The sequence below is a fragment of the Oreochromis niloticus genome, linkage group LG3, assembly GCF_001858045.2.
Source record: "Oreochromis niloticus isolate F11D_XX linkage group LG3, O_niloticus_UMD_NMBU, whole genome shotgun sequence".
NCBI classification, from domain to species: Eukaryota; Metazoa; Chordata; class Actinopteri; order Cichliformes; family Cichlidae; genus Oreochromis; species Oreochromis niloticus.
This window is the reverse complement of record NC_031967.2, coordinates 10,279,755-10,293,177: the sequence shown is the minus strand read 5'-3', so window position 1 is coordinate 10,293,177 and position 13,423 is coordinate 10,279,755. Positions and strand designations below refer to the sequence as shown.

Below are 13,423 nucleotides of genomic sequence, written 5' to 3'. Positions count from 1 at the left end.
ATCTTTATGTTTACTAGCACCTCCAAAACTTCCCCATATTAGCACATACATATCTCATCTTTCATAGTCTAAATGAAATCAGTCTCTGTGTAATCTTCTGTAAAACTACAACATTTCTAGTGGAAATTATTTTCAACAGAAACTAGGGGAGGTTGCTTTACAGCTTATGCTAGCCTGAGCTAAGCTAATCACGCCTCTGTTTGTAACACCGCAAAACTTCTTAACTTGATTTAACAAGTATTAACAGGGGTCATGATATAGTAGCAATTTATGACAATCATGGCATCTAAAAAATGAATCAGTACTAACAGATAATAATAATAATAAGATATTAATACTGAGAATATTCCAGCATTAGCAACTATTTTTTGACACTCTAATATATAGTCAATGGCCATGTCATTGAATACACTTTGCTAGTCTTCGGTTAGACAACAACAACTTGTTCAAAACATTCCTCAGAGATTTTGGCCCATATTTACATAATAGCATCACACATTTGCATCCATCCCAAAGATGCTCTATTGGATTGAGATATCTGGAGACTGTGAAGGCAATTTGATTACAGTGAACTCATTGTCATGTACAAGAAAGCGGTTTGAGACCATTTGAGCTTTGTGACGTGGTGTGTTATCCTACTGGAAGCAGCCAGTGGTCATAATGGAAAGGAGATAGTCAGCAACAAACCTCAGGTAGGCTGTGGTGTTAAAACAATGCCATTTGATTGGCTGATTGGATATTTGCGTTAAGTAGTTGAACAGGTGTACCAAATGGGATGGCCAATGAGTGCAGATGATGTTGTACCTCAGTACTGGTTATTAGGCTGTATACCATGTATAAGAAGGCAAAAGTGTATAGCTACTACTGTTTTATAAAATCCTGCTTATTATTAAATGCCAATGAACCTGTTCTTTGTATATGGTTTTAGAACGTTATTTGAATCATGATAATCGTGTGGTGGAAATCTGATATAGTCATGACTTCCAAAGCTTAGACATCAATGGGATTGGGTGCTGCTAACCTGATAATTAGCCATCTCAATCAGCTGCTCCATGTCTTTATCCGGGTGCCTCTGCTTCAGCTCCTTTAGCGTCCTTGCCATGTCCCTCCTAGCCTCGTCCTCATCGTCCTTTGCTCCTCCCTCCTCCATCATGCCTCCATCCATCCCGCTGTGACAGTTCAGCGCTATCTGTCCGTCCAGCTCCAGCATGTCCATCTTGGTGAAACCCCCTGGACCCAGCACTCCACCCCCTCCTCCTCCATCCATGCCTAGCCCTCCATCAGCCCCACCCTCTGTCTCAATGATGATTCCCCGATTCTTGTCGGCACGGTAACGCTTGCGGACATACTTGTAGAAGAGAAGGCGGCGGTCGGCCACCCAGGCCTGGACCACGCAGAGTGGGAAGTAGAGGAAAGTAAGCACTGCCTCCCACACCTGAATGAGAGAAGAGATGTGGTTAAAAGCGTTTCTGTTTTATTCTCCTCCTCTTATTTCATCCCAGTGATTTCTTTCTTTAAATTTCAGCAGTTTTTACTTAAAACTGTCCTCACCTCCACCTCTCCAGGGGAAAAGACACTCAGAATCAGGTAAAGCCAGATGTAGGCGAAGATACTCCAAGCCGCTGTGACAAAAAACACCCGAAGGTGTTTGATTTTGCGCGTTTCTCCGTCGGGGACCACATACACACACAGAGCGATGATGACAAACATATTGAAGGCGGCGCTGCCCACAATGGTGCTGGGACCTAGATCACCAGCCTCAAAACCGTGACCGCACACCTGCAGTTGGAGGTGAAAATAAGATTACTGTCTTTCCATTACATTCTCTATCAGATAATCTGACGTGCAGCCTGCAGGCTCATGTTGCACTGACCTCGATAACAGACAGCAGTATCTCAGGGGCACTGGAACCCAAGGCCATTAGAGTGAGATTAGAAACAGTCTCATTCCAGATTCTCACGGTGGCTGTGGTGGTCTCACCATTCGGCTTCTTTATGGTGATCTCCTTCTCCTGGGAGGTTATCACCTGGAGTGGAGAGGGCGTAAAGAAAGAAATAATATTGCATTTAATTGTTTTATACAGGTTACCTATTAATGGTCTAATATCAGAAACTTACAGTGCAATCTAATAACAATTCAAAGTATATTCATTGACTTACCTCTATAGAAGACATGAACCGGTCCGCTATAATGCTCATACCCAGGAACATGTAGATGAGTGCTACAAAGTAAACAATGGCTCGTGCCACTTTGTCTCCTACAGAGGGGTTCTGAGGGTTCCAGACAGGCAGCACCACTCCTGCAATCAAAAGAAAAGATAAAGGTGGAAAAATGTAAAATCATTTTTCAGCGATATCACAGGGAATATTTGGTTGCAACAGTGTTGTGTAATCATTCTCCGCCTCTCTAATCCTATAAAGCCTGCCACTGTGAGCATGTTGTGGAAACCACAGAGGCATAACCTCATTAAAGATTATTGTAAGTGGGAAATTTTCTATATGGTCCCATTTGTCCTACTAAAACTCAGTGGAACTGCTAAAGTTAATGAAAGCATGAAAACTTACCCCAAAGTGATCAACGCTCTAGATTTGTGGCATTAAATTGACATATTTCACTTTTAACTCACCGGTGGCACATTTTTACTCAGCTGGCAGACCTTTCCGATGCCTGATGTGAGACTGTCGTGAATATTCTCCTGACTTTATTCCACTTTAATAGACCATTAACACCTAGCAAACATGTCCCTTCTTATAACAAAATATGCTGTTATAAGAAGTTATACTACTTGGCTTAGAATAATTAAGTGGTATCATGAGAGAAATACACAATACTGTGCAAAACGTTTGCGTCATGCCTCATTTTTTAATACTTTGCTAAGAAAATGGAAAATGTGCAAAAGTATATAAAGCAACAGCACAGTTTATACGATTCTAACAAGCTCAACAGTTTAGTATAGTTCTGCTTTAGTTCTCCAGGCTTCTAGAAGGACATCCAACGCTCTTCTTTGGATGCTGGCTGCTTTTTGTTCTGCTTCAAAAATGTTGAGCTCCATACGCTGAGGCGGCCAATCCCTGACTGATAATGACTGTGCTTTTATTTTCCTTAATTTCTTTAAGATTGGCACAGCATATCAAGATATGGCAAGTTTGTTAATACATAAAATCTAAAACAGTTGTTTGACTTCATATTCTTGACCAGTAAGCTTCTTTAAGTTCCTCTGGTCAGCATGATGTTGCGAATGTTGTTCAATATTTTGTCTCACTTATCAAACACCCACTGTGAGGCAAGTAAAAGCTCCAAAATTGACTGCTGAGTATTTTCTGCTTTGCTTGATTTTGTTATTGGCTCTTTATGTTGCCAGTCATCTCAATATGGTCATCTTAAGCACACAGCATTGGCTGTGAAAACAGAAGTTCCACCCACCTGCTGTTTAAACCTTCTGTTTATGTGTGGAAGCCAATCAGAAAGAAGCTGGATTAAATGGATGAGGAAAAGAAGTAAAATCTCTTGATTCATACAGAGGATGAAATGAGGAGCTGCTTGAGGTTCAGAATGAGAGAAATAGAGTCCAAGTTTAAAAAAACAATGGATGGAGTTGGAATAGAGCACAGAGTTTGTGTTCACTAGCATGTTAATACTCCATAATCAGCGAAGGAGAAAATGTGTTGAAATGTGTTGAGTGTCAGGCTGATCGTCATGTTTATCTGTTCTCCTGCATGTAAACCTTTCAGTGAGTGCAGTGAACTGAGAGGGTTCAATAAAATGGGTTGCTGCCTGTGTACCAGCCAAGTTTTTGCAAACAGAAGTCTAATCATGTCAGTGTTTCTTTATTCACATTAAACTGCAGTTTTCTCACAGACCCACCTTCCTGACAGGGGTCTCCACCAGAGGAACAGTTTTTCTTTCCGGCACCTGCACTGACCAATCCAGGGCATGACAGCAGCAAAAAGAAGGAGAGAAGGAGGCAGAGAAGGAAAGAAGAGGGAGAAAAGTGGAAAGGGCGGAGTGAGTTGAGAGAGGACGGAGGCTTAGACATGGCTGCCGGAGCCATTTCTGCTGATGTGGACCTTCACTGGACTCTACCGAGTTGTGCTCTGGGTCAGCTCAGTGTAGGTCGATACCTAAAACCTGGAGACAGACAGAGAAAGGGTGGATTAAGTACTTCACCGTTCATTAACACCTATTTATGAATTTTCACACAAACTGTTTCAGTTCACTTAATTGTATTCAGTATGAAAACAACTGCTAGGTGTCTTTAATTAAAACGTTCTGAAATCCTGCCCTGTGTTTCATGTGAGGAAAACAGCCCAGGTGGGCTGTCAGCGAAACCTTATATGTGTGACGACTTCTTTTTTTCTTCCTAGAAGTCAATAGAACATAGCTGCAAAGTGCTTTACAATGCATTTGAACAGATAAAATGAAATGAAAAAGCAATAAAAGCAATAATGGAAAGTCATTACTTAAAGAGAAGTTTAAGAAAGAGTCTGTAGAAGTGCTGTAAATGATGATGCACTTGTAGCCAGCATCTGTAATAAAGTTAAAACAATAAAGCTGAAGCAGATGTAGCCAGCTGGAGCTGCTCGGGAACCCAGATGAAAAAAATCAATCACTACAGAACAGTCAATAGCAGCTTCGCAGCAAAGCAGACAGTAAGAACTTGGAGATTGTTAGACAGGGAGTGTTGTTACAGTTGCACAGTTACATGTTCCATTGCTAAAATATGAATACAAAAACTCTATTTTGATAATAAATAATTAACAAAAGCAACCTTGGCAAACTGCAATCACAGACGATGGCTATGCTTTTATGAGAACACAATCAATTCTAGTCAGAATCAGTCTTGGAGAAAACCACGAGGGATGTTTTCATTGCAGGGAAAGAAATCAGTTACTTTTGTGTCTCTTTCACATCGTGCTTGGCTTGTTTGCTGTCTGTCTAGTACAATGATCAGCATGCTCCGTGTATCCCTACCATCAACAAATTGGCTGGTTCATTTACTCTTTTAAAGACACCAGTTACAGTGGACAGAGTGGATGGCCCCAGAATAGCTAAAACATCCAGGGTCCTTTATTAAAACTGTTCTACAGACTCTTTTCTGCATTAAACAGTCAAATCTTATATGAGGCAATGTGAGCTCTTAGCTACGGAGCCAGTTACTTTTTTCAGGAATTGGTGGAGACCAAAACAGAGCTAAAATCTAAAATGCTGAATTTAATAAGTAGACAGCCCCAAACAAGAAATGTTTGCCTTGCCAGGTTTGCAATGTGATATTGTGTTACTGCTGTGTTTACTGTCTCTACACCGCTCTGCATTTAATCATTCTTCTCACACCCACAGCCAGTTGTGGGAGACGGTTGCCCCGCCCTGACACTGGTTCTGTTGGAGCTTTCTTCCTGTTAAAGGGGAGTTTTTCTTTCCCACTATCGCCAAGTGCTTGCTCATATATACGGGCAGTCTGATTGTTGGGGTTTCTCTGAATTATTATAGGGTCTTTACCTTACAATATAAAGTGCCTTGTTGTGATTTAGGGCTATATAAATAAATATATGAATTAAATATCTCTCGCCAAAATGGATCAATCCATCCCTGAAGGTTTAAAGATTGCAATTTCACTCCCTGCTATAGAAGACCGAACAAATAAAACTCTGAATTTGAATGTAGCAACATTCAACACTGACTCCTTTAAATTTGGGCATTCTCCATCGATTTTTCTCTTTGTGTTCCCACCATTGGCCTTGATTGTAGTCTTTCATGTGTGAATCTTGAATCTTTACATGCAAGTTACTGCAGGATTTAAAGCAAAGAGCAGCTTTAAATGCTGCTCTTTGCTGCACATTTCTCTGGCAGCAAACATAAGCTAAGCTGGAAACAAGCAGTCGACAGCAGAGATACAACAGCAATCTGTTTTTGTGACGAGGAGGACAAGTGGCTGTTCAGCGTGAACGGTTTGTGAGAGAAAATGCACCAAACCAAAGGGAAGCGAAATGGTTTGACCTGGCAGCGTTAGGTCAAACAAGTGCAAACTGTCACGGAGACAGACACGCACACATGCACAAATACACAAAAAACACCCAAATGCACAAACTGTGTCAAGCACCCTCGTGGTGCAGAAGTTCCTGGCCTCGTACTGACATCCTCTCAAACAAACACAAACACACACACGCTCCACTCTTTGGGTTAGTCCGCTGTGGACAAATAAAAACCGCTGACCCTGTTTTTACACACACACCTATACACACACAGCCGCGGTTAGTCATGAGTCGTGACATTAGCGTCAAGTTGCTGACCCTGTCTTAATCTATCTTCCAGGGTCTCGCCGCTCTGACAACAACCTGTCACTTTAAGTCACTTCTCTCCTCTGCCGTCTTCTTCTATCGCTCCCTTTTCTTTTTCAGTATTTATTTTTTCTCCCTTTTAACCAAAAATGACTTCACTCCTGCATTGCAGCATGCTTTGTTTTGTTTGCAGTGGTCACATCTCGGGTTTATGTTTAGAAATCATGCACATCCTCCTGGTACTAAAATGTGTTTTGGCAACTTTGTACACACTTTGTTCTCCAGGGAGGCATAAGGTAATCTGAGGGTCTTTATCTTGATTAGGCACACAGTCATTGCATTAGACGTGAATATACTTCAAACTTGTACACCTATGCGTTCTACTGCATTGTTGAAACAAAGTTCATGCATTACCCATAATGCACGTTGACCACTGACAGTTTGATTCAGGTGTGTTATGCATGTAAAACCTATTGTAACCTCGAGCTGATAGCCTCAAGCAGAGATGAGATATTGGGAAACTCACTTTTTTGTGCACTCAAACTTTTTTCAGTTTCTACTTGTAGTCTTCAGCACTGACTGCTTGCGGCTGTTTGTCAGACTTCACACTCCCGCTGGAGCAACAAAAAGCTTTTTCTTTTTTAAAATTTGTTCACAGGCTTAGATAAAAGTCTCTGTTCAGACCTGTATACATTCATGTGCAAAATCCTTTAACTCCCTTTATCATTTCTGCTTCATAATGTCCTTTTGTGTTGCAATACGCCGTGCACCCAGAGCCCTGGAGGCTCTCAGTTCTCGGGCACTTCCTGCCTTGCTCGTTAGTAATCCAGCCTTCAGCGTGTGACTTTTCACCTGTGGGCCTACAGCCACGCAGCAGTGATAAACGGAGACAATCCTCATAGCCTCCCATGTTAAATGGTCCAAGTTTACAGCCTTAAAAGCATGCTTACATGCCCTCCCACCCCCCTGTTTTAGCCTCTATGGTTAGTCTCCCCCTTCAAAACAACAACACTGAAAAGGGGTGTAGCTGGAGCTGGAGCCCACTGGCATTACTTAGGCCTCACTTCCACTACTTCAAAGTATTAAAATATACTTTACTGTTGTTTTTGTACTGTTGGTACCTTTTAGAGTATTTTCATTTTATCCTATATCACCACAGAATTGATAAGATCAAACACTTTGTATTTGTACTTCGGTATTATCCTATCCTATAATATTATTTTAATATTACATTAATGTAGCACAAGGTTCAGTTAACTTTGCATAAAAACAGGTGGTAGAAATGTTCTTCAAGGAGCTACTTTTATTTCAATACTTTGAGAACATTTCCGAGCTGGTGCTTTTTCACTTTTACTTGAGTAAAGAAGTTGAATCAGTACTTCAACTTTTAATGGAGTATTTTATCTGTACTTCTACTTAAGTACAGAATTACTGTAGTTTTGCCACCTCTGCGCATTAGTTTGTGTAACACAACCAACCAGTGACAAGAAAACTTATGACTCTCTTTTTGTATTTAACATATTACAATAACCTGTGAATTGTGATGGATTGTGAGCTGGATGAGCTGCATCATTGACATTAGTTAACAGATTATCTGACTAACATTTTTGACTTGCTGTGTGCCAAGTTTGTGTTTTGGTTTTGTTGAGTGTTTTGGTAGTTCATCAGCACTAATTCTCAGATATCAGTGTCTATGTATAGCACCCATATGAATGCAGCTTGCTAACAAAGTCCACATTAGCAACCTTTACAAGGTAACTTCTGGCTCCAAAAAAGGCAACACAGCGACACTAATGTTGCAGACACCTCAGAGCTTAGATGTTCCAGAAAAAGCAAGAAAACAATCATTTTTTTTTTTAGGCACTTAGCAAGTTAGAGCCACACGCCTATCACAAGCATAATACTTGTTCTTGTTTGACTTAAAACACTGCTGTAGCACATTCATGGATAGAGGAGTCAGTGCTCTGCATATGGCTTATTTAGTGAGTCACAAATACACAACAATGGCTCACTGTTTATGCTCACTGCTGCCATCTTGGGTAGCTAACTTGGAGTATGTTGGTCTGCTCCGGCTTTCCGAGTGGGCGATCCAAGTTGAGGGGGCAAACCACAAAAAAATATAAAACTGGAAACTCAGAAATTCAAACTCTTCAGAAATGTAGCATAAATGCTGAGACCGAACCTAGTGGGTGATGTCATGATGGCTACACCCATATTTATACTGTGCATGCTTGTAGTACACTGGCAGAAAGCATGCACATTCTTTGCATGTTAGGACTTCCAGCTCCTCCAGGCAGGAGATAAGCTAGCAGGCTAACAACAGCACAAACAGGAGTAGCTCACATCAACAGCTGGTCTACAGATTTCTGACAACATATGATAACATGAAGATGAATTTCTATTCAGTGATAGTGAATGGTATATTTTTTGTTTCTAGATTTTTCACAGCAGTAGTTGGATCATTTTAAATCATAATCATCGCGTTGCTGCTGAAAAGGTCCCTAAAGTTCATTTCTGATCCTTTATTTCCTGTTTTTCTCTCACTTTCTTGATCTCCTTTTCCATCTCCCTCTCAGCTTCGTTGTCAGTCACCCACGCCTCATGCACCCTCATGTCTCCAAGTCAATGTCCTGTTGTCCTCCGTCTCTCTCTCTGCCCACATGGACTGTCACCACTTCATGTCTCAAGCACCTCTCAATATCCCCCGCTCAACCACTCTTTCACACCTCCTTTTAGTTCCCTGCTCCTTTTATAGCATCCTGATCGGTAAACAAATCTAAAGCTGTTTCAGCTTAAAATATCTACACAGTTCATGCTGGTGCAAACACTGATAATGGAGGGAATTATGGGTTAAAAAGTCCCCTTAGTCTTATATAGATTTCAGCTCTGAGTGTCTGGTGAGAGCCTCTGAATGGGCTTTCACAAACACAAATGCAGGGGCTAAATGTAGAAATAAACGGCTGTGGCTTTATGTAGCCGTACCTGAAGCTTACCAGCTTGATTTGTGTCAAGGTTCTTCTAATTTGTATTGAGGCTTTTGTACTTAAAAAAAAGCTATTAGCCTTTTCCAGGGCTGAGTCGAGATGCTTTCTAATTTTCAGAGCATTCTTAAAGCAACCTTTAAGTGATAATGTGCAAACAGAGATGTCTGCGCACAGATGAGAAAAGGAAAGATGAGCAGAATAATAGGAGAAGAACATGTTACCCTCAGTCAATCTTTTATTATACCAGAAAAAAACACATTTATTTTGTTTGTTTTCCCAAAAGTTGTCCACTTGATGTTTATTACAAGGGGCTTTGTTCATAAGACCTAATACATATTACTGGAGTATAAGCAGAGGAAAAATAGCATTTTTATTGTGTTAGTCGGATTTTCCTCAAGGCCTGAGGCCAAGTCCAAGGCTCCGAATGACTTCTTAACCCTGGTGCTTGTGTTTGTGCTGCATTTGTTCCTTATTCCCTCAAGACGTCTCCGTGTAAGAACTGAATCATTCTGACTTATCACACACACAAAATGACCTTTTCTGACATAAAAGCAATGCTTGTGTGTGTGTATGCATGCATGTATGTAAATGAGAATATCAACACATGCACTGGCACAGAGACAAATACTCCCGGCTGCGCTGATTCACACACAAGCACAGACACACTCCTGCCAAATGGCTTTTTCTGCTTTCACTCAAGCCGACAGGTGTTCGTGTGAACTTACGAATGTGTGAAAATACCAGTAAATTTGGTCATTGTTTGATGCTTGTTGACAGTGTTGGACGCCACTGCAATTACAAGGATGAAAGGACTACATGGTCTACATTTTTCATTAAATGCCATTCAGTGTTTGCACACTTTGTAATCAGTTCTCTTTACAGGGATTCAGCGTTCAGCGGCAGACTCTGCTGTTCCTCCAGACTGCCTTTGTACATACAAAGAGTTGATACAATCAGGTGTAACCACAGAATGTAAAGGTGACTGTAAACACTGTAACATCGCCCACTGCTTTGTGAAGTCTTCTTTTAGAAGCTGAACATTTTTCTGTCACATCTGAGATCTTGAAACCAGACATAATGAGAAAAGGGTGGATCTGACTGAGAAAACGAATGGTAGTGACCTCTTTACCATTTATTTTACTCCAAGTGGGCACAAAATGTATAAAATGAACATCATGTTGCATCGAGTAAGACTTCAAACTAGTAACAGAGATCATAAACCAGTCAAGAAAGTGTTTACTGATGGATGAAAGGAACCAAAGCCATTTTCTCCTCGACTTCTACACGACTTCTTTTTGCAGCCAATGAAGTCGCCCCCTTCTGGCCATTAGGAAATTTTATATAAATCTCACTTTTCAGACCTGGAAGCTATATCCATCTTTTATAGAAATAGCAATTATCTCTCTTATAGAGTGCTTTGACTGCTCTGTTTTAGCAGTCAAGGGCTCATCAGGAGCAACTCGGGGTTCAGTATCTTGCCCAAGGAAATTTTGCAATACAGACTAGAGCAGCCAGGGATTGAACTACCAACCTTGTGGTTAGCAGATGACCTGCCTTACACCCGAGCCAGTGTTAGACTGCCATGACCATCTTCTTAATGCAACAATTTGCAACTGGGTCAACTCTTTTAGCGATACAATTGTACAATCTACAATTTTAACTTTGTTTGAAACCAGCAAACAACACAGTTTCTATTCTATACTACAATCAGACAGATCTAAGCAGATACACCTGTTGTTCGTTCTTTTTGCCGCTTAACTATCAGAGGACAAAATCTAACCACAGGGATGGACAAATTAACCAGCTTTAAGTGGAGAGGCTGGAGGATTAGATGAAGGCAGACAGCCTTCGTGTTCACACCCTCTCTAAAGCACGTCACAAGCTTCAACCCGCTTAATGGAAGCAGCGAGACAATTGACTATGATTGTTGATTCGCATCAGCTGTCTTTTGTTGATCTGCCTTTTTTGACAGAGCACATCACAACAAATAGACGCACATGCACACAGACGCACACAGACACACGCAGACACTGTTGTGTTAGGAACAAATGACATTTGATTCAACCGGCTGCACTAGTGTCAAGCTCCCCTTCTCTTCAGTTCTAAAATTCCTTATTTTCACATAGCTAACACAACCCCAGCTAAACATACCACATAATATTTTGTTTAAATAATGAGCCAAAGTGGTATGTCATCACCTTTTAGTGCAAAGCAGCTGTGAGAAAAGGTGCTTTGCTGAAATGTGAGGGTTGTGTGGCAGTACTTTAATATGTCGCTGCTCTTTCAGATAAAAGCTTTATACAAATACAACACAGACGTGGCTAGACCCAGATTTATTTACTCTCTGAGGACTGCAAATATGCATTTCATTGCATTCTCTATTTGCTATCTCCCTTTAAATCCCAGGTCATGTCTTGGTTTTATGGCATGGCTGTGGTGTATGTTGTTTTGAAGGTTAGAAAGAAAGCAGATATGTGGTGTGTAGGTAGAAAAATTACTTGTCAGGAAGTCATGATGGACATTTTTACCTTCTCATCTCTCGCTACCTTTATTATGCCACCCCTCCAGACTTTGTCTTGTCCTTATCCTCCTTGTTATTAAGTTTTCCTCACTGTTCATATAAACAGCTTCATTCTCTTTCTTGCCAGACCTGAGGCTTGCAGGTATGATTATTGTTAAGCTTAAGCTTAATTTATATACTGAACTCAGTTTCTACCGCTATCAACAAAGTCAACCTACCCAGGACATCATGAATGATGTCAACGTAAAGCTAAACCACAGTGCTCTTTAAAGGATTGGCCACACTTAGCGACATCCATCTGTACCTTTAGTACTTGAGTGTTAAGGGGGGCGTAAGATTATAAGGTTTTAATTATACATTTAAAAGAATAAATAGATCTGGATCCTAATCATATATAATTTCAGATGAAGCCTTATCGTGCAGGATGAGACCTCCTGGTAGGTTTTTGTTAGAAAGATTTGGAGTTGGTTAGTTAGTTAGTTAGGATAAATCTGCTTTTATCTTCATTAGGTCTGAATATAAAAACAGATCCCTTTTCTGATATTTTCTTAAATCTGATAAGCCTTAAGCCTTTGTTGCAGATCTTTTTGGTATTGCTGACTGTATCTCCTTTCAGTCTGAACTTCACGTTTGTGCATTCTCCAAAAATGGAGGTATATACAAACCAGTGCTAATATTATTGAATCTCACTTTTCACAATCTTTTTCACCTCTTGAATCTATTCTTTCATTTTGTCTCAAACAAAAGTGTCTTCACTTCTTCACAAAGAATGACAGAGAGCAAGAAGAATCCACCATAACTTGGACTATTTTTTTAGAGTATTTGTGTTTATGTTTGTATGTGCGTGGATTGAACTCTGCAAATTAACTGGTGCTGTGCTGTGCGTCAGAGTTTACTGGGTGTAAATGGATGCAATGTAAATATTGTGTTTGTGTGAAAAATAAAATGCATGCATGACTGATTATTGGCTGAGGCGGTCGAAGTTCAAGGCTTGTAGGGAAAGAGGTAGAGGGGGTTTGGTGGCAGGGTTGAGGTGTGGAGGGGTTGCAAGATGGGGAAGTATGCAATAAGACCGAGAGGCGAACCCGGGAGGTAGCGGTCACATTGGCCTGAGGGACATGTTGCTAGAACAGCTTGGTTTCTCAGTTAGGACAAGATTAAACATAAGATGAGGATGACGCAAGTGGGGAGCAGGGGGGTGGAATGGAAGAGGAGAAAGCAGAAAAGCGTGCAAGGTAATAAAGATGATAACCCAAGAAATGAGGAGAGGAGATGAAACGAGATGTAGAAAGTGGTGGAGAAAGAGAAGCAGAGTGTGTGTGGCTCCGAGATTACAGATATCGAGTGGCTGAAGAGCTGATGGGATGCATAATTAGGCAGATTTAAGGGCAATAGTGAATGCGCCCCACTGGGCCATGGATACAGCTGTCCAAGCGTGTTAGAGAATGTTGTAAAGTGCTCCACATTCTCCAGAGCACGGTGCAGATTTTAAAGTGATAGTAATGCACGCTGAATGGAAAGAAAAGAAGGGACACAGGAAGCCTCTAAATAACTATATAAGTCACCGTAAAGTGTTGCACATGCTTCAGCGAGCTTTGGATTAAAGATCCGTGTGTCCGTGTATCTGTAATTCCAAAGAGGAT

The 13,423-nt window shown here is 40.9% G+C and overlaps 1 protein-coding gene across 2 annotated transcripts in view; it reads right to left on the bottom strand.

Moving 5' to 3' along the window:
• Positions 1–13,423, bottom strand: part of slc8a4b (solute carrier family 8 member 4b) — a 135,690-nt gene that overhangs the window by 61,299 nt on the left and 60,968 nt on the right. For both annotated transcript variants that reach the window (XM_005468067.4, XM_019348140.2), the window contains exons 2-6: positions 3,865–4,128; positions 2,160–2,299; positions 1,874–2,026; positions 1,552–1,779; positions 1,022–1,435 (exon numbers count right to left, since the gene is read on the bottom strand). In XM_005468067.4, the coding sequence (XP_005468124.1) occupies positions 1,022–1,435; positions 1,552–1,779; positions 1,874–2,026; positions 2,160–2,299; positions 3,865–4,051 (1,122 nt within the window). In that variant the 5' untranslated portion in view covers positions 4,052–4,128. The remainder of the gene's footprint in view (positions 1–1,021; positions 1,436–1,551; positions 1,780–1,873; positions 2,027–2,159; positions 2,300–3,864; positions 4,129–13,423) is intronic.